This window comes from Thalassophryne amazonica, chromosome 17 (assembly GCF_902500255.1).
Source record: "Thalassophryne amazonica chromosome 17, fThaAma1.1, whole genome shotgun sequence".
Lineage (NCBI taxonomy): Eukaryota > Metazoa > Chordata > Actinopteri > Batrachoidiformes > Batrachoididae > Thalassophryne > Thalassophryne amazonica.
Window position 1 is genome coordinate 40,402,151 of NC_047119.1, and position 20,990 is coordinate 40,423,140.

At 40.9% G+C, this 20,990-nt stretch overlaps 1 protein-coding gene across 1 annotated transcript in view; it reads left to right on the forward strand.

Moving 5' to 3' along the window:
- The window catches only part of dcc (DCC netrin 1 receptor), a 217,789-nt gene that overhangs the window by 166,653 nt on the left and 30,146 nt on the right, over positions 1-20,990 (forward strand). Inside the window, exons 19-21 of the mRNA XM_034191788.1 lie at positions 14,371-14,565; positions 14,653-14,685; positions 18,040-18,105. Of these exons, the coding sequence (XP_034047679.1) occupies positions 14,371-14,565; positions 14,653-14,685; positions 18,040-18,105 (294 nt within the window). The remainder of the gene's footprint in view (positions 1-14,370; positions 14,566-14,652; positions 14,686-18,039; positions 18,106-20,990) is intronic.

Here is a 20,990-nt window from a genome sequence, read left to right on the forward strand (position 1 = left end):
CAAATGTCCAAACAATTAAAGGCATTATCAGCCCAGGCGATAATGGGTATCTTAGTGGAGGTCAATTTATGGAGGGAACAGTTTCTAATAAATCTGCGATAAAAATTAGCGAACTCTAAGAATTGCTGCAGTTGTTTTACATTGGAAGGTACGGGCCACATGGCGACAGCGTGGATCTTGCGAGGGGTCTGATTCTGTTGAAATACATACTCTAGGAAAGAAATGGTGGTCTCATGGAAAGCACATTTCTCGACTTTAACGAATAAGTGGTTCTCTAGCAATCTCTGCAACACTAGTCTGATATGGTGGATGTATTCGATGGTATTACTAGAAAAAAAATCAAGATATCATCCAGATATACAAACACAAAAAAAATTCAGAAAGTCACACAAGACACCATTCACCAGGGCTTGAAACACGGCGGAAGCATTAGTGAGGCAGAAAGGCATAACGAGATACTCAAAATGTCCCAGAGGGGTGTTAAACGCCGTCTTCCACTCATGGCCCTCCTTAATCCTGACCACATGATGGCTGTAGCCCAGGATAAGGCTTCTCCTCGGAGGAGATTAACAAGGTAAGTGATTTTACTACTGTCTGTGGAATACTGTGACAGTCAGGAAAATACTAATGAACATTGCATTAAGAATGAAGCACGTATTAACATCACCGAAAAAATGTTCAGGATAGCATATAACAGGTTTGTGTACACTGGCGATGGGTGGTACTGCAGGTTGTGGAGGCTGTATTAGGGGTGCTGCTGAGGGCAGGGACTGAGTGGAGACAGAGGACAGCTGAGCTAACTGTGTAGAGAGAGCAGAGATGCATGAGTCGGACTGGGCTACCTGTTGTGTTAATGCTGACAGCTGATAGATAAGGGTTGAGATCTGCTGTTGTTGGCTCAGTAAGGTTCCATGCGAGCTGAGCACCTGGCTGACTGATTCCACTGCCGCTGAGTCCATGCAGTGGCTGGAAACTCATGTTATATTGAGAACCAGAAAAACAGATTAGGACTCAAAATGCAGGAAGCAAAAGTGAGAAATAACCAAGTAATACTTTTTTTTTGGATAACAATGAATGAATGAGAAATGTGCAAATCCATTGAGTGATATTGCACTCACCAATTTGCAGAATGATGTCCAGGAGCTGTGTCTCATCAATATTATTGTCCCCGCTGAATCTACTGACCGCTCCTCTCAGGAATGACCAGTATACAATCCTTGACTGGCCATGCTCCCCCATCCGCTGGAAGCGGTTCTTAATGGACTAGAATCGCCATCTCTATGTGAATTGTAAAGGCTAACACAATAAAGCATTAAACATACTTCCATTATGGTTTTCATAACAAACAAACAAACAAAAACAATAAAAATAATAAATCAGGATCACACACCTTTTCCTCATCCTCTGCACAAGACTTTTCCAGCCTGCTGACACGGTTCATTCAGTGATGGACCGATGTTGTCCAACGAGAGGGCCTGTGTTGCCAACCAAACGGCCCCTCCGCCATCACTGCGCATGTGTCATTTATTGCCTTGTTTCTGCTTAGAACTGACTTTAGAATGATTTAAGAGATTTTACTTTGTCATCTGATAGTTAATCACATTAGTCCCTTTCATTGGTTGGGGTATAGGGAAACTGGGGCACAGTGAATCAGTAGCTATATCTGCAAAGCGTCATTATGTAAAATGTAAATAAAAACAGAATACAATGATCTTCAAATCCTCCTCAACCTATATTCAATTGAATACACCACAAAGAGGAGATATTTAATGTTCAAACTGATAAACGTTGTTTTTGTGCAAATATTTGCTCATTTTGAAATGAATGCCTGCAACACATTTCAAAAAAGTTGGGATGGGGCAACAAAAGACTGGGAATGTTGATTAATGCTCAAAAAACACCTAATTGGAAACAGATGAGTGTCATGATTTGGTATAAAAGGAGCATCCCCAAAAGGCTCAGCCATTCACAAGCAAAGATGGGGTGAGGATCAAATCTTTGTGAACAACTGCATGAAAAAATAGTCCAACAGTTTAAGAACAATGTTTCTCAATGTTCAATTGCAAGGAATTTAGGGATTCCATCATCTACAGTGTATAATATAATCAGAAGATTCTACATGTAAGCAGCAAGGCCAAAACCAACATTGAATGCCCGTGACCTTCTATCCCTCGGCCGGCACTACATTAAAAACCAACATCATTGTGTAAAGGATCTCACCGTGTGGGCTCAGGAACACTTCAGAAAACCATTGTCAGTTAACACAGTTCGTTGCTACATCTACAAGTGCAAGTTAAAACTCTACCATGCAAAGCAAAAGCCAAACATCAACAACATCCAAAAACAACGCCGCCTTCTCTGGGCCCGAGCTCATTTGAAATGGACAGATGCAAAGTGGAAAAGTGTGCTGTGGTTTGATGAGTCCACATTTCAAATTGTTTTTGGAAATCATGGACGTCGTGTCCTCCGGACAAAAGAGGAAAAAGACCATCCAGATTGTTACTAGCGCAAAGTTCAAAAGCCAGCATCTGTGATGGTATGGGGGTGTGTTAGTGCCCATGGCATGGGCAGCTTACACATCTGTGATGGCACCATCAATGCTGAAAGGTACATCCAGGTTTTGGAGCAACACATGCTGTCATACAAGCAACGTCTTTTTCAGGGACGTCCCTGCTTATTTCAGCAAGACAATGCCAAGCCACATTCTGCACGTGTTACAACTTCGTAGTCAGAGAGTGCAGGTAATATGGCCTGCCTGCATTCCAGACCTGTCGCCCATTGAAAATATGTGGCGCATTATGAAGCACAAAATATGACAACAGAAACTGTTGAACAACTGAAGTCGTACATCAAGCAAGAATGGGAAAGAATTCCACCAACAAAGCTTCAACAATTAGTGTCCTCAGTTCCCAAATGCTTATTGAGTGTTGTTAGAAGGAAAGGTGATGTAACACAGTAGTAAACATACCACTGTCCCAGCTTTTTTGAAACGTGTTACAGGCATCCATTTCAAAATGAGCAAATATTTGCACAAAAACAGTAAAGTGTATCAGTTTGAACATTAAATATCTTGTCTTTGTGGTGTATTCAACTGAAGGTTTTCATGTCTGTTTCACTGCGGTACCATGTTTTTATAGGTTGAAGGGGATTTGCATATCATTGCATTTTGTTTTTAATTTACATTTTTCACAACATCCCAAATTCATTGGAATTGGGTTTGTAGAAGACTACCCCATCCAACTGTTGAGCATGTGTTTTGTCTTCTCCAGATTATCAGTTATTTGATAACATGACTCGTGTGTCAGATGCACCCGGTGCACAGTGAATCAGTCTAGAAAGTGATTTACTAAGCTACAGTACCAATTGGATGGCAAATATTAATTGTTGAAGCTTATACATTTATTTTTCCATGAATTATTTCTATAATTTGTGTATATAAACAACTGTTTTCACATTTGAACATAAATTATGACATTATTTCTAATAGTTTCTAAAGGACTTATATCACTATATAAGACACACACACATAGCTGGTTTGCTGGATTATAGTTTGTATATGCATCAGCATATATTTAATATGGTTGAAGAAATCTTTATGATCATGTGTTTTTTTTTTTTTATTATTATATTCTAAGTTGATTCACTGTGCCCCGTGAATTAGTGTCCGGGGCAGAGTGAATCAAAAAATTTTAAAATGGATTTTAAACACCTGTAAATTGCACTTGGTGATGTCAGGAACTGTGAGGACTTGGCACGACATGCAGGTGGACACAAATGCAGACTCATGGCTCAGAGGACGGATTTAGAAAAAGGTTTAATTCAAAAAACAGGCTCTGGTCCATACACAGGGTCACAAGCAGGCAGACGGAGGTACAGACAGTCGTGAGGCGGCGGCGTGGTCAGTAACAAGCAGAGTTCCAGCACGGGCAAACAGGTGTATCAGAGGAGGCAAAAGCGGAGTCAAAAACAAGCAGGGTTCAGGCACACAGAAGCAGCTTAACTGCCTCAGGCAAAAGGCAAGGTCAAAATAGGCGAAGGTCATACACGGCAAGAAAAACAGGCTATGGCAAAAAACACGAGAGGCTTGGTATGAGGCATTATGCACAACGAACTAGCAGTGAGTGGTGGAAGACAAGGGGTTTAAAAGCAGAGGATAATCAGGGCGTGATGAGATGCAGGTGCAGGAAAGAAGGCGTGGCTGAGTGAGACAAGAGTGGAGTGACAGGTGGGCGTGTCAGACAAAAGCAGCAAAAGGAGGAATGTGACAGTGACAGAACAAATGTTAAACAATTAGGAAATAATGATACCTAGAATCAAAATGTGAGAAACAGAATAAACAAATGAAAAGGAAGAAACAGAACATAAAATTAAAGGCTGGATCAAAACTAGAGAAGAACACAACATGTGGCAGGAGTGTACAGAAAAACCTGAGGGACTAATGTGCTCAAAACAGAGTGACTGAATAACCAGAAAATGGGACAAAGACTAAACTAGAATGGAACTCAATAAGTGGCTGACGTGTGATAATTCTCAAATCCTAACTTGATAACACAGAATGACTAAATAAGAAACAGAGACTAAACTAGAACCAAACTTAACGTGGGTGAAGTGTAACAAATCATAAAACCAAGACTAAAGTGTAAGAAACAGAAAAATAAACACTCAGAGCTAAACAGAAGGACCAAGACAGGGAAATGGATGGAGACTGGGGGACAAAACCAGAACGAGACCCTAGAGACCCAGCAGGGACCCACAGAACCCACCCACAGCCCAGGGGAGAGGACACAAGTGGCCGGCGTAACAAAAAAGGACTTACAGACGGGCGAGGGAGGAGCATGCAGGGGTCAGCCAGGGTATCAGGCAGGTGAGCGGCAGAAAATTCTGGGGGGCGACCATGTGGACGGACACGGCCAGAAACTGAGGTAAGGGGTCTGTCAGGCAAATCACCAAAAGTCGAAGCTGTGAGACCTGGAGGACTAGGAGCAGAGCCAGAATCAAAAACAGAGGAACCACGGGTCTTGCAAAAACTCTCAAAACGGGAGGGGCAAGAACCCCCAACAGGGCCCCGAGTACAGTCAACCTGCTTCTGCTGGGTGCAACAAAAATAAGGGAACAGATTAAACCACCACGCAATCAAAAGCATACAACAAATAAACACATGAATCCAAAGAAAAGAAGGATCATGGATCAATGAAACAGGAAACAAAAACCAGTGCGTCTGAACCCAAGAACCATAGTACCTCAAAAATCAAGAAAAACTTAACTAAACCAAGAGATATGCAAATGCTTTGACAGATGGACACCATCCACTTGCTCGTGGAATGCAACAACTGAAAAAAGTCACAAAAAGCAATGCAGTGAAAGCTGCATACAGAAAACAGATTAGTAAAGCCACCACGTGGAGGCAAAAACTGCATTGGCCAAACACACATAACCCCCCACAATGCACAAAGTGAACGTGAGCAAATAGAAAAAAAACCAAAACATATATGTACGCAAGGAGTAGACTAAGGTAAGTACATAGTGAAATGAGCAGGAAACTAATTCAAATACTGAACTGTGAGCAGGTTAACTGAAAATGAACACCATAAAGCATAAAGTTGCACAAAGAAATACTGAAAAGGATGATAAAGCTGCACAAAGAAACTCTGGGACCAGTCCAACTTGGAAAAGGTAACAAAAAGACAGTGAGAAATGCAGAATAAAGACTCAAGTGAAAAAAAACTCCAAAAAGACAAAAAACAAGTAACCCACTGTAACAACTCACAAAACCAGTAAACAAACGTGAGGAAAAATGTTTGGCAAAAGAACACAAAAATGTGAAAACCAACACAGAAGAACCAGGGAGTGATCAAGAACAGAAAACTTTACACTGGACCCGCGAAGGGAATTTACCAAATCAAAGTATGGCAACTTAAGCTGTTTTGAACATAATCCTAACCAGAAGAAAACAAACTTACTACTTAAAAAGTCAGTCATTGTCATCATGAATCTGGCTTGATGTTTTAGCAGATAAATTGGATTTAACCAGAGGATGCTAAACAGTTTATCCAAAAGACACATAAGATGTAAAAAGAAAAGCAAGATCAAGACTAGAAAAAATGAAACACCAACCATCCAGAAAACTGTGAATCCAATGGTGGTTTGAGGAGATGACACTGATGGTTGGACCAGGACAGGAGGTTCAGGAGATGCTGGCTGGACTGCAAGTTCAAGTGAAACGTGTGCTGAGGGCGCGTCGGATGATGTGCTTTCTGGTGTGGGTAGTGATTGCTTAAGTACCTTGGATAGCTCTGCTACTGGGAAAGCAACAGGTGCCTGACCAGGTTGTCCTGCAGACGCCACAGGAGGTCCAGGAGCAGAGCGCGCTGAGGAGTGTGATCCGGACGACTCTGTGAATGGTGCTGGGAAGTTTTCATCTGGTTCTGCTGGTGACTTGGTCGGCGAAGAAGTTGTGTGCGGGGCTGAATGCTTCAGCGGCCTAATTCTTTCAGCAGGCTCCTCCGTCTGTGGTTCCGGGTCCCCTGGAGGCACGGGGGCCGTAGAAGGTGCTGGGAGCATTGCAGATGGGCCCCTCTGTTCGGGCGATTCTGCCTGTGGGGCTGTGATCATCTGGATCGCTGATTTAGTGGGAGAAGCACTCACAGCTGGATCTTGCGGCTGGAACTGGTTCTGCAGGCAGACAAGCAGCGAGGCGCAGCACTGACGAAGCACTTCCTGGTGGCTCTGATGATACTTCTGGAGTTTGTGGAAGTGAAATTACATCAGATGTGTCAGGCAACAATGGAGCTCCCACTCCGGTGTCAGGTGCAGCCGGGCACCGCTGCAGTTGCGCTCGGCGTTTACGTGGTGTTGGCACGGGGGGCGTGGCCGAAGACAGTGCGGAGATACGCCTCGGTGCAGGTATGGGTGGCTGGCACGTCGAGTGCGATGTGAGCACAGAAGGCGTGCTGGCGAGGAAAATCTGAGAAACGAGGCGTCTGCGTCAGACAGAGTGATTGAAGAGGGTGTGTCACAACAGAAGTCATTTAGCTCTGATTCAAAAAGGAAGTCCATCGGATCTTCAATATAGGGAGGAACTCGACCTTGCTTGAACCATGTCTTATTCTGAGCCAGATCCGGGTAAGCAGACACAACATCAGGTTCGGTTTGCAGGATCTGGTCAAGCGCAGAGAAAATACGTTTTCTGTTCTGCCGGTCTGGGTTGTCCTGATATTCAAAAAATAAGTCTTGTACCCTGAAAAATATATTTGCCGTGTCTTGGAGGGCCAGGCCTTCAGCTTCGGATGACGTGTCATCTTCAAGATCAGTCCATCCTGATTCGCTGTCATCCAGCGGGGGGCGGGCCGGCAGGTGCAGCGCTGGTTCTTTAATCCAGGCTGGGAGCTTTCTTGCTAAGAATAAGTTGTCCAGATCTTCCAACTCAGGAAACAGATCAAACAGCCAAGAGTTTGCCTCTAGAGCTTCCCACGCTTGATCTAAATAATCAAATTTCTCCCTTGGAGAGATACACGAAAACAGATAAAAAAGAACTGTAGATCTGAGAAAATCCTCTTGATTGCAGCCATATCCGGGTTTGGGTCCGCAGAATGACTGCTTACTCACATGACAGGATCTGAGTCCGCTGTGTCCGGGTTCTGGCTAGTTCGTACTGTCAGGAACTGTGAGGAATTGGCACGACAGGCAGGTGGACACAAATGCAGACTCATGGAAATGGATGGAGACTGGGGGACAAAACCAGATTCTGGGCAGGTCCAGGGCTAAAACCTGACAGGTGAGACATAAATGACACAGCCTTATAAACAATAACTTGCTGTATTAAATCCACAATAGAATGACCTAAACCTATGCATAATGTGTTTATGCTGGCACAAAACAACATTTCTGATCCACTGTGCCCCATGCAGCTTCCCCTAGAGAGTCAGACTCAGACGTGTTGTTGTCGCGCTTTGATCGCTTCCTCCGTCTTTTATTATGAAATAATGCTGAATTTATGTGGAAATGATTGTTGTACAAAAGATTCAGATATCTGTCACTGAGATAGATGATGACTGGAGGGCAGTTTTTAGCAGAATCGAGGCGATAATCAGTGAATTGCTGCTGATGCTCCGAAATGAAGCATGCACATTGTAGGCAGGGGGACCGATTTTTAGAGGGGACCGTTCCGTCGGCGACACCGGCCTGGCTGCAAAGCAGGGTGGCTGGAGGCTGCTGAACTTGCTTAAAGCTGCTTCCAGAAGCACCGTTCCTCTTCCATCTTATACTGTAAAAGGAAAAGTGTGTCCTCAACCATCCACAGTTACCTCACGTTGTGCACTTTCTGACTCATGGAACCTACATCCAGAATAGTTTGAGATGCCTGCAAGGACTCTGTGACTGTTTAGAGATAAAAATTTGTTGCTGCAAAATTTGGGGTTTGTTGTAATGCAATGTACACAAAAGTGACACCCTGCAATTCACGTGAGGAGAATGCAAACCCCAGCTAAGTCCATTTGGAAGCTGTCATGTGATAGCTGCCAAACCTGCATGTCTTTTGAAGTGAGAGGAAACGAGAGCACTCAGACAGAACCCAGGAAGAACATGTAAACTCTACACAGAAAGGACCTGGTGGGAAGTAAACCAACAATCTTCTTGCTGTGAAGCAATAGTGCTAACCACTAAGCCACTGTGCCGCCTTTACTGTTATTATTATTTTTATTGTTGTTGTTGTTGTTGTTATTACCTCTTTCAGTAACAAAATCATCATATTAAAGCACCTTTCAACGTTATATGTCTTTTCTTCTCTTACAAAGATGTTGCAGTCACACATATTTTGTGCATGTCTTTGTTGTTGTATATGTGATGTGTTGCTGCAGTACTGTAAAATACTTTGTTTGTGTTGTTGTTCATCCACACTTCAGATGTGTTGAACTTGGAGGCTTTTTTTCCCCTGTGCACACTGAATGTCTGTAGGCAAGTTTCTCTCAAGAGCGCTCGGGCATTTGTTCTCATGATGTTTCAGGGCCACAGAAGACTGAATTTCTTTCATGTGTGGGTCAAATTTCTGGGTCAGATTTAGGGGAATGTCTTTAGGGCAGTGGCAGACAGTTCACACTGTCGTTAAAAAGATGATTTATTTTCAGTGCTGCACAAAAACACAATAACGACCTTAGAAAATACAATTTTGAGAAATAAAAGAGAGAAAAATCATCTGGTGAATCAAACTATTTACACTCAAATGTAACAATAATTTACATTATTAATGCGCGGTGTATTCATGGAAGTAACTGGAACTTTAAATTTCTAAATGTAAGAATATTGTGGAAAAACACTTATTTAAAAAGAGCATTATTTAATTTAAATAGAGAAAATGAGCAGATCTTCACAGAATGTTTGATAGGTTTGATTTATAAAATATGTTAAAGATTACGGATGACCGAAATGATCATTGATTCTCTGTCCATCAATTATTAATCACTATGTTTAGCACAACCTACAATAAATGCAGTCATTGTTCACACAGCCTATTCTCTCTCTCTCTCTCTCTCTCTCTCTCTCTCTCTCTCTCTGCGGGCGATCGACCCGCTGTAAACTCGTCTGTTTTAACGAGGTCTGGTGCTCCTGCAGTGTCCCTGAGGAGGAATCAAATGCCCCTCACTGGGACGTCTGCATGGCGCACACAAAGACCTCGTCTATTTTTAGACCTTTTATATCCATAAAAAACACTTTTGAACCCTTTTTGTAAATATGCTTCAGCTAAAAACACACAGTGACAATAATTACATCCAACCATTCAGGAACACTTGCCAGCATGTTAACAACACATAAAAATGTTAATATTGAGATGCACGTCTTGTCTGCCACCTTTATTAACAATGATGATGTAACATGCTGAACTTGTACCATGTGACGTGTAAAAACACTTCTCGAAAACCTCCCAGTGACGTCACAGCATGTACGGCAACAGTACGGCTCCACGGAAATGTACAAAGTCACCAAAATACAGGTGCGTCTTAAAAAAATTGAATATGGTGAAAAAGCTCAATATTTTCTGCCAGGTATTCCAGAGAGTGAAACTTTTAAAATGTTTCAGTCATTCTTAAATTTTAATTTTGATAATAAAGACCTCCTGCTCCAAAAAAAAAAAAAAAAATAGAAAATGCATATCTCAAAATATTAAAGTATTTCAGAAGATTAGTTTAATAAAGGATTTATAACACAGAAATGTCTAACTACTGAAAAGTATGTTCACTTATGCACTCAGTATTTGGTTGTGGCTCCTTTTCAATGAATTCCTGCATCAGTGCAGTGTGGTGTGGAGGCGATCAGCCTGTGGCACTGCTGAAGTGTTCTGAAAGTCCAGGTTACTTTGATAGCAGCCTTCAGCTCATCTGGATTGTTGGATCCGGTGTTTCTGATCTTTCTCTTGACAATACTCCATAAAGAATCTATGAGGGATTGTCTATGGGAATACTCAAGTTCAGTAACACTATGATCAGCAAACGAGTTACTAGTAGTTTTAGCACTGTGAGCAGATGCCAAGTACAAGGCTGCATTGGGATTGGGTCCCACTGGGTCTCGTGGGACCCAATGCAAATCTTGTGTGGGTTAGAACTTCCCTGCAGGTGGGAGCGGACGGCTCAAAGAAAAACACTGGGTTTGAAAGCGACAGGATGACTCAGTCAACAAAGGCAAATCATGCAAAAGTATGCGGTGTCCACACGCTACTTTCATCTTAAATAGAATGTCTTTAATTTAACAGGAGCAGCAGACAAGAAGAGCACCAGAGCAGGTACACCGACACAGACGCAGCCACTGCATGCCCATATATGGCGCACATATATGAAATCGTCGTTAATAAATGAAACAAACAACCCCATGAATCTCTTTATTAATAATCTAAATGACATGTTTTCTCCCGCGGGACAGGAGGAGACACAAACTCAACGCATGTCTATTATTGTGCAGGCATGCATTTTCAGTGTTTCGCAGGTGCAGGACAGGACTGAAAATATTGCGGGAACAGGCGGGAGTGTAACACACACATTGTGGATGCGGGCGGTAATGGTCTGAATTTCAGCAGGAGCAGGCGGGAGCGGGATGCAGAAATTAGTCCCACGCAGGGCTCTAATGCCAAGACCTTCTGGAAAAGGAAATCAGCATCTCCATAAATCTTGTCAATAGATGGAAGCATGAAGTGATCTAAAACCTCCTACTAGATGACTGGGTTGACTTTGGACTTGATAAAACACAGTGGACCAACTCCAATGACATAGTGTCAAATGATCACTGACTGCAGAATCTTCACACTGGACTTCAAGAACTTTGGATTCTATGCCTCTTCAGTCTTGTTCCAGACTCTAGGACCTTGATTTTCAAATGAAATGCTAACTTTGCTTTCATCTGAAAAATGACTTTGGACTACTGAGCAACAGTCCAGTTCTTTTTCTTCTTAGCCCAGGTAAGGTGCTTCTGACATTGTCTCTGGTTCAAAAATGGCTTGGTACCTGGAATACAACACTTTCAGCTGATTTCCTGGACACATCTGTGCGTGTTGGCTTGATGCACTGACCCCAGCCTCATTCCACTCCTTCTGAAGCTCCCCCAAGTTTTTGAATCGGCTTTGCTTGACAGTCTTCTCAACGCTGCAGTTGCCCCTGTTGCTTGTGCATCTTTTCCGACCACACTTTTCCCCTCCAGTCAACTTTACATGACTATGCTTTGATCCAAAACTGTGTGAACAGCCAGAGTTTTCTGCAGTGACCTTCTGTGGCTTCCCCCTTGCAAAAAGGTGTCTGTGAATGTCTTCTGGACAACTGTCATGTTAGCAGTCTTCCCCGTGATTGTGGTTGTGTGTAATGAACCAGATTTGAGAGATTCGTGGTTTCCATATTGCATAAATAATGACTTGATTTTAAATATCCCAATTTTTGAGATATGCATTTCCTATTATTGGAGCAGGAGGCTGGAATTATCAAAATTAAAAACAAATATCTGAAACATTTCAGTTTATATGTATTGAAACTATGTAAAATGTTCCCTCTTTGAAATACTTGATAAAATTTTTTGAACATTTTCACGATACTCAATTTTTTTTTACATGCACCTATATGTCATACCACCATTTTAAACACCACAGTTACAAACAGACCCGGTTCATCACGGACACACTGTGAGATCCTCTGAGGTTTTCCATGCTGAGGATGAGGCTTCAAACCTTGACCTTCCAGGCTTTGAATCCATGAGTATGGCTCTTAAATAATCCACATATTACTACAGTTGGCCCAAATACTTCAGTCCTAAAATATGGACAGTTTTTATTTTCTATCATTCCCATTTTTTATTAAAGTGCTTTCTGAGTAAATATTAAAAGTGCTGTACAATTTAAAATACGATCAATATGCAAGAAATTAAAACACACAAAACAAGAAGCACTCGAGAATGCAAACCTCCGCCAAGGCCACAGGGTCACTGACCCTAAAGAGATTCCCTCCTTGGCACAGTGATCTATTCAACAATTCAGTGTTACAACCAAAACTATGATACATACACCTTTTTTTTTCCTGTATATTTGACATCCTTGACCATGAAAACATACCACTAGAACTTGGAATCACTTTTATGTCTTTATTAGTTGAAAAGTTATTGTATAAAAACAGTTTTTCAATAATGGCGGTTTTCTTCTGGATCTAGCTCCATAACATTTGAAGCTACATCAAATCTGATGACACCTTACTGCATCAGCTACAATTTGGCGTTAGTTGTGCATCTCTAGCTTCATTTGTCACCTCACACTGACACATTTTCTATTTTCCCTATATTTTTGCATATTCTGGATCACCAGATCCGGAATCCGGATCCGATCATCACCAAACTTTGTTGTTTGATAGAACATTTGACTATGTTACACCTTAATTTTTTTCAAGCCTTTCTGCCTTGTTTTTTTTTTTTTTTTTTTTTGGAGTTAGAAACTAGAATGTCAAAATTCCTCCTGTCCCGCAATGGTGAAGAATCCTTTAAAAAAATTCCTGGATCCGGATCGTGATCCGGATCACCACTAAAATTTAAGCACTTGTTCCTCTTGTCATTTCCAACCACTCCACAAAATTTCATCAAAATCCGTTCAAAACTTTTTGAGTTATCCTGCTGACAGACAGACAAACAAACAAACGCGACCAAAAACATAACCTCCTTGGCGGAGGTAATTATTCCACAAACCACAGAACAACCATCTGTCTGTTTTCTAAACCCACTTATTCCAGTTAAAGGTCACAGGGGATGGAGCCTATCCTGACAGTCACTGTCAACAGGCAGGGTTAAGGTTAGGACCATTGTGCAATGGGTGGGGTTGGGGTTAGGCCATCGGTTAAGAGGCGGGGTTAAGGTCAGGGTCATTGTGCAAGGGCTGGGGTTAGGGTTAGGTCATTCATTAAGAGGCGGGGTTAAGGTCAGGGTCATTGTGCAAGGGCTGGGGTTAGGGTTAGGTCATTCATTAAGAGGCGGGGTTAAGGTCAGGGTCATTGTGCAAGGGCTGGGGTTAGGGTTAGGTCATTCATTAAGAGGCGGGGTTAAGGTTAGGGTCATTGTGTATGGGGTGGGGTATCATATATATATATATATATATATATATATATATATATATATATATATATATCCTGATTTTTCTTTTGTTGTATCTTTTAATGTATGTTTTAGAGTTGTTTTAAAATTTGTTTGTGTAGCACTTTGTGATTTGGCTTGATGTAGAGTGCTTTATAGATTAAATGAATTAGTATGTTTGTGTGTGTGTATATATATATATTAAAAAAAAAGTAAGTCTCTTCGGCTGCACCCTTGTTTTCACTTGGGGTTGCTACATATATATATATATGTGTGTGTGTGTGTGTGTGTGTGTGTGTGTGTGTGTGTGTGTGTGTGTGTGTGTGTGTGTGTGTGTGTGTGTGTGTGTGTGTGTGTGTGTGTGTGTGTGTGCACACACACATGCAGACTATTTGTACGATGCTAAATCATTGTTTTATTTTTGATATTATTATAATCTTAAAAGCAGAATGTGCACTTATATTTTAATATTAAAATTATATATATGTGTATGTGTGTGTATGTGTGTCTATACACACACACACACATGCAGACTATTTGTACAATGCTAAATCATTGTTTTATTTCTTATATTATTATAATCTTAATAATAAAATGTGCTATCACTTACATTTTAATATTTTGCCTGATACCTAATATTAACTCTGAAATCTAAAGACACATTGAATTAAATATTTGTGAACTTATTAAACAGATAGCGAAAACAAAACTGAAAGTGTTGAGACAAAATTTTCCTAATGTGGAGAATGAATTCAAAGCAGTAAAAACCATAAAGGTTCATGTATGTGACAGGTTACATCGTATACTACACGCTGGATAAGAACATGCCTATTGATGACTGGATGATGGAAGCGATCAGTGGCGATCGGCTGACCCACCAGCTCGTCGATCTCAACCTCGACACCATTTACTACTTCAGGATTCAAGCCAAGAACGCCAAAGGAGTCGGACCGCTGTCTGAGCCTGTCCATTTCAGGACAACCAAAGGTTCGTCACACTGAGCAATGTTGAAACCTGCTTCGTTTCTCAGCTCGTGCTTCAGTTTGACGTGTTATTTCTGGGTTTCTCTTCCAGTTGAGCATCCTGATAAAATGGCCAATGATCAAGGTATGTTCTCAACTTTGAAACCTGCTTCATTCAAAACATCTAAAACTACAAAACCACTGTTAGAGAACAAACTCCTGAAACTCTGGATCTAATCACATTCCAGATCAAATTCATCACATTTCACAAAGTCCACTTCAGTCATTTGTCAGCAAACCCTGTGTTGGTTTTCTGGATGTTGTTGGATTTGTTTGGATTTTGGGTGAGAATCGATGCATCTGACAAAGTGATCATTCTTATCCAAAAAATATCTTTGTGATCACATGGCAGTCTGGACTCTTAATTTATACAAAACAGGTATAAATGAAAAAGCGCTCAAGGTCCAAAGGGGTGGAACCAATAGGAAGTCAGTACACTACAAAAAAGGGGTGTCTAAAAACAAGATAAAAACACTAAATCTGAGGGAAATTATTTTGCTGCATGCACAGATAATTTCATTTGAGAAGATGTCTTGAATTAAGATTGTTAAATCAAGAAATAATCATGTTGAACACTTGCAGTTTTTCTCTATCTCTAAAACACTAAACCCTGTGGTCTGATCCAAATGCTCAATTGCCTGAACCCACTGATTGAATCAGTCACTCTTTTGGCAAAACCATAAGCACTTTTCACCTGTTTAGACACAACTTGCCAACACATTTTCATTGTGATGCACCTGTGTTGCATAATGGTGAACACAGATGGAAAAAAGTCAAACACAGTTAAAGCGCTGGTGTCACCGGTTGAACACAACAACACAAAACTGATCTCATTTGTGGCCAGTGATGTGAGGGAGCAGATATAAGGCAGTTCAGAGAGCGCTGGTTTGTGAGGCACTACAACGGACAGAAATCTGAGAGGAGGAGTTTGTGTGAGAGGTGGTCCAAGTGGTAAGGTGGTCAGCAAAAACAAAGAACAGTAATATCTGATGAAATCAGAGCTACTGTGATTGACCATGTTCTTGTCCACGATATGAGCATGAGGGAGGCCGGACAAAGGCTACAACCAAACATCAGTAGATTCACTGTGTCCACCAGAATCCCAAGATTTAGAGAAGAGAACAGATAATTACCTTTTCTGACATTATAGTATGTAAATGTTGACAGGAATTACTGTATGACTATACTATGTCCTGTACCACAGTATACTGTAAGTAAATACATGTTTCAGTACATCACAGTGCCAATGTACTGTAGTATTGTAATTGTACTATATTATATTGTAATTGTACTATATTGTATTATACTATATTTTTACATAGGCTTACTGTATACAAGTGCTAAATACACAGGATTTCTGTTATTTGTACTTTTTTACTATGTACAAGTGCTAAATGCACAGGTTTTTTGTTTTGCAACATGCCTACAGTGAACAATATGTAAACATTTATTTCTACAGCTTCATGTCCTGAGCGTTGTAGTTTCAATGTTTCTATGTAGTGCTTAGATACTGCTCAGTAGTGTTTTTAAATTTGATTGACTCGGGGCACGATTTGACAACATAGTTCAGTTTTGAGCACAGATTGAACTGTTTTGAGGTGAAAGTTTGGTTTTGCAAGAAGAGTCTGGAGTTTTCTGAATGTCGCCTGAAAACTGGGTTTTGTGTTCACAGTTCAGAGAAAAAGAGAGCAGCTTTCAAGAAATGTGTCTTAGCAATTGAGAAAAACTGTTAAATAAGAAAGTATCTAGCACTTGTAAATATAAACTTGTTTGGGTAAGAACCAATAATTTGCAGTGTACCAAGATAAAAACAAAACAAAACATTAAATTTAGAAGTCTTTGATAATTTATCTTGCTTTAAGGGTTAATTTCTTATGTTAGTAGTGTTCTTATGTATGTAGTGTTCAACATGATTATTTCTAGATTTAACAGTCTTAATTCAAGACATCTTGTCAAGTGAAATTATTTGTCCATGCAGTAAGATAATTTCCCACAGATTTGGTGTTTTTATCTTGTTTTTAGACACCCCTTTCTTGCAGAGTAGTGTAATAGCCCCAACCCTGGGCTCTGGTTCAGCAAAAGGACCAGAAAATGAAAGTGCAACACAAACTACAGCTGGAATCTTGGCCAATGAAAAACTCTAAGTTCCAGTTTGGAGAACCAAAGACCCTCTGTACTGTGGCGAGGGAACACAGGTTTGACCTGAACACATCGTGGCTGAGGGTAAAACTAGTAAAGACCACAACCAGAAGTCCTGTTGCTCATTAGTAAACGTTCAGTTTTCTTCCTCAGCTGATCTCATAGGGTCATCGGACCTGCCTCCTAACCCGGAACGGATCCTCATCTGCTTCACTGTGTTACACCACATGGTTTAGATACAGGAACGTGATTGGTGGACTGTTCACTCTATGTTAAACTTTAGTATTTTCCGGTCGTGCTGAAGACATCCTGCTTCTTTTATCATACTTTTATTTTGAAGCAAAGTCTGAAGAAATAGGAAGTTAGCAACAGCTTTGTGCACCTTGTGCACTGAATCCAGAGCCTCCAGGTGCATTCTGGGAGTTGTTAATGCAGCAGGATGGATTGCGGCGGCGGGACGGTGAACCGCAGAGCCTCGGCTGTTAAATGGTTGTGGTTGTCAGTGTGTGATTTATGTGCAGCCAAGCGTGCGCAGAGAAGGGAAGATTGATGTTCAGGCTGCAATCCACTCAGTGGCGCTCTGAAAGCAGACTGTTGTTTGTGTCCATCATTCAGAACAAGATCAGCACTCACTGGAGTGCAAAGACCATCACGGTGCGTTTGAGCCCGACAGGAAGCAGACGTCCACTTTATCCATCATCAGGCTCACATCTAGCTTTAAAACCAAAAAAAATTTTTTTTTTTTTTTTATGTGTTTTAAGGAGAGGAGCAGCAGTGATGTCACAGTGGGTGCGGTCACAGAATACAAACGAGTCATATTCATATTTGACCACTAGGTGGGAGCCTAACTTTCTTCTTTGTCCATCCAACTGGCTGATAATTTATATTATCAAAGGAGGTGAAGAATTATACAATATACATTATTTAAAGTTTGATGTTTTTGCTTCATTTAGATCCTGTTATAGAGATTTATTTTAGAAAATAATCCAATTTTAAATCATGGTATAAAACAGCCTGATTTATTTATTTGTTTATTTTCATTTGAAGCCATAAAACTAAAACCTAAAACCCCGGAGGTTCAGTACATTTATCGTCCACTTTTAAAATAATCATCCAACATTTATTCAGGCATCCTTGGGGAAACATCTGATGAGTGGTCACTCAGCTTGTTCCTGAAAATATTAGCCAATCAGACACAACGTCAGAGGTTAATAACCCAGCTGTCAATCATCAATTCATTTAACAGCGTCTTGTTTTGTTTTTGTTTTTTTTTATCTAACTTTCAGTTTGTGTCTTCCAGGTCGAGGAGGAGACCACGCCTACTGGCCGTCTGACACCAACCTGATTGACAGGAGCAACATCAACGGTAATGCACACACACACACACACACACACACACACACACACACACACACACGATCAGATAAGCTCCACCCCCTTCTGTTAGATAATAGCAGTAATTCCTCCTACTAATGATGACACTTACATTAATTCTCTTCTTCTACTTTTGCTGCTAAAACTGCATGTTTCCTACAGAGAGGTCAAAGGTCAGGGCATGTATCGGCAGTGATTCACAGTCTCGTTCGGGTCTGACACCTTCCTGTCTAACAGTTGTTGGCTTGTTGCTGCTGGAGGCAAGCATAAATCCCTTCGTTGTGACCTCCTGCATCCTCAGATTTTACGACGGCAGGGCGAGGGTGATGCCTCATCGTATTTTACCACTAACGCAGCATCGACCTCCATGTTCTTGAAAACACCCTGCAGACAAGATGAAGCTCAGACCAGCCAGTCCAGGCTCAAAGACAGTTTCTTAGCAGCACTGAGTCCTCAAAGGCACATCAGCAGCATGTAGTTCCGCAACATAATAAACACAAGAAAGACGTCACACAAACAAGAAGGTTCGAGCTGCACGAGAGCTACATGCAGTTACACTGCTTTCCTGTAGGTGGTGCAGGTTGACAAACAAGGAAACACAGTTAGCTTGCTAATATAACACAGCCATAAGTGTTAATGTTTTTATTTCCTGCTTTGCTAAAGTCCAAACGTGTCCACAAACACATAGATGAAAAGAAATATCAGTACTGCAATATACAGATCTGTGCTTCCTTTATTACATGTCCTCGTCTCGTCATAGATATCTGTGCTAATGTAGCTAGTTAGCATGTAACTTGACATCATAACCGAGCATCAGGGCTGTACGCAAATTGTTATATTCAACTGGTTAAATTTACAGATGAAATATTTGTGTGTTTAACTCCATAATGACATCACATTAGCTGCAGCACCACTTTGACAGACATTACAAACCCCTAATGTGAAAGCAGCAATAACAACCTGAAGGATGTTTCACAAAAGAACCTCAGTACTGACAATTAAATTTTAGGACCTCAGATACTGAAAGAATGTCGTCAAACAGTAAAGAAAATCTAATCAATAATATCGCTTTGAGAGTAAAAGTACAAAAAACCAGTGTAGTTCAAGTTTCGTGTAATTTATTTAAAAAATTTTAATATTCGAACAGATGCAAATGTTTTTAAGAGCTTCCAAAGTCTGAGGTAGCTAGCTAAGGAGCTTAAAAAAAGCTTAAAAAAAGGTTTTGTTTGATGCGAAAATATTTAAAATATGTTTGCAGTTTTCTACAGAATCAGACAGCTATTTTATAAACGCTCATATTTACCCTGCAATAGTAAAATTTGCCAGGAATATTTAATGACGTTCATGACTGTTTTAGCTTGTCACCTCCAGGTAGCCCCGCCCACATGGTCTGAATTGAGGCTTTTCAGGTTTCAAATCCCGCAAAATCTCGGAGAGGTCGCCACGCTGCGAGATCTCAGTAACATTCAGAACTGCACTGAGACGCTCTGATCACGCTGTATTTTAACCGCTGCACACGGACAACACCATTAACATCGCAACATAAAACTATTTTTATATTGTGCCTAAAACTCTCATGAATATATTCTCTGGGTTTCTAGACGTTGTTATTGCGTTTGTTTTATGTAAAGATATGAGAATCACAGGCTGTCTCTCCGCTATTTTCAGTGGGAGCTGCTGTGAGCTACAATCGCTTCCTGATCATGTCGTTCTGGGGGAAAGTGAAGATTGCTCTTTAACGTCTTGATTATTGTTCTTTACAACACTGTTTGTCCTCTTTGTTCCAGACTAATATATATAATATGTCTGAAATTCGGTTTGCGCTTATTAAAGTCCACGCAGATTAAACGTAACAGACACGGATTATTTGTTATAATTGTTTTAGCAAGTTTTCAGGGTATCATGCAGCAGTCTCTTATTAAAAAAAAATTACATTTTCGTAGTATAATATTCATTTACAACTGTCATCGTGTAGATTCTCTATGTTGTTCTGACTGCAGCGACTCTCTTGCACGGGATTATGGGATACATGAAAACCCTGAATGGTTTAAAAAACATCATTTTAAATAAATAAAAATGGATTCATTTCAGTGTCTGTTCAAAACATTTGGAAGAGGTTTTAAATTATAAAAAACCCCATTTAAAACAAAATGCCAATATCCAGTGCCAAGGATCCACGACTTCCTGTTTTCAATGTCAAAAGCACAACACGGATCAACGTTCTTTTTCTGGAATGAATGTGTAGTTTGGACAATATGGACGTAAATGTAAGATGTAGTTTGGACTGAAAACATGAAGAACTGATGGGAGAAAGAGAGAAATGTGAAAAGGGAGAACAATGATGAAATCGAACTTCATAAGAAAAGAAAGAAAGCGATTGTGTTTTGTGCTGTGACTGTGGGCGGTGATGGATCGAGTTCTTCATTGAGGGAGACGGATGGAGGGGAGAAAGTGAGAGACAGAAAGAAAGAGGGGGAGAGCGAGAGGTAATGGAAGGAGAGAGAAAGAAAGCGAGGGAGTGGGAGATAGAAAGGGGGAGAGAGAGTGGGAGTGAATGAAAGGAGAGAAAGAGAGAGAGAGAAAGAAGGAGAGAGAGAAAGAAGGATTGGGAGGACAGGGAGAGTGGAAGAAGAGAGACAGGAAAGAGGGGAGGACAGACAGAAAGCGGGGGAGAAAAGGAAAGGAGAAAGACAGAGATGGTAAAAGAAAATGAAAGAAGAGAATAGGAGGAGAGCGAGAAAAATTGACAAAACTACAGGTCAACATTTTCTAAAACTGTTTGTTTTTTTTTGCCTTCTCTCTCTCTCTCTCTCTCTCTCTCTGTCTCCAATTGTTCCTCCAACTGTCTCCCATCCTTCTTCTGTATTCCCTCTTTCC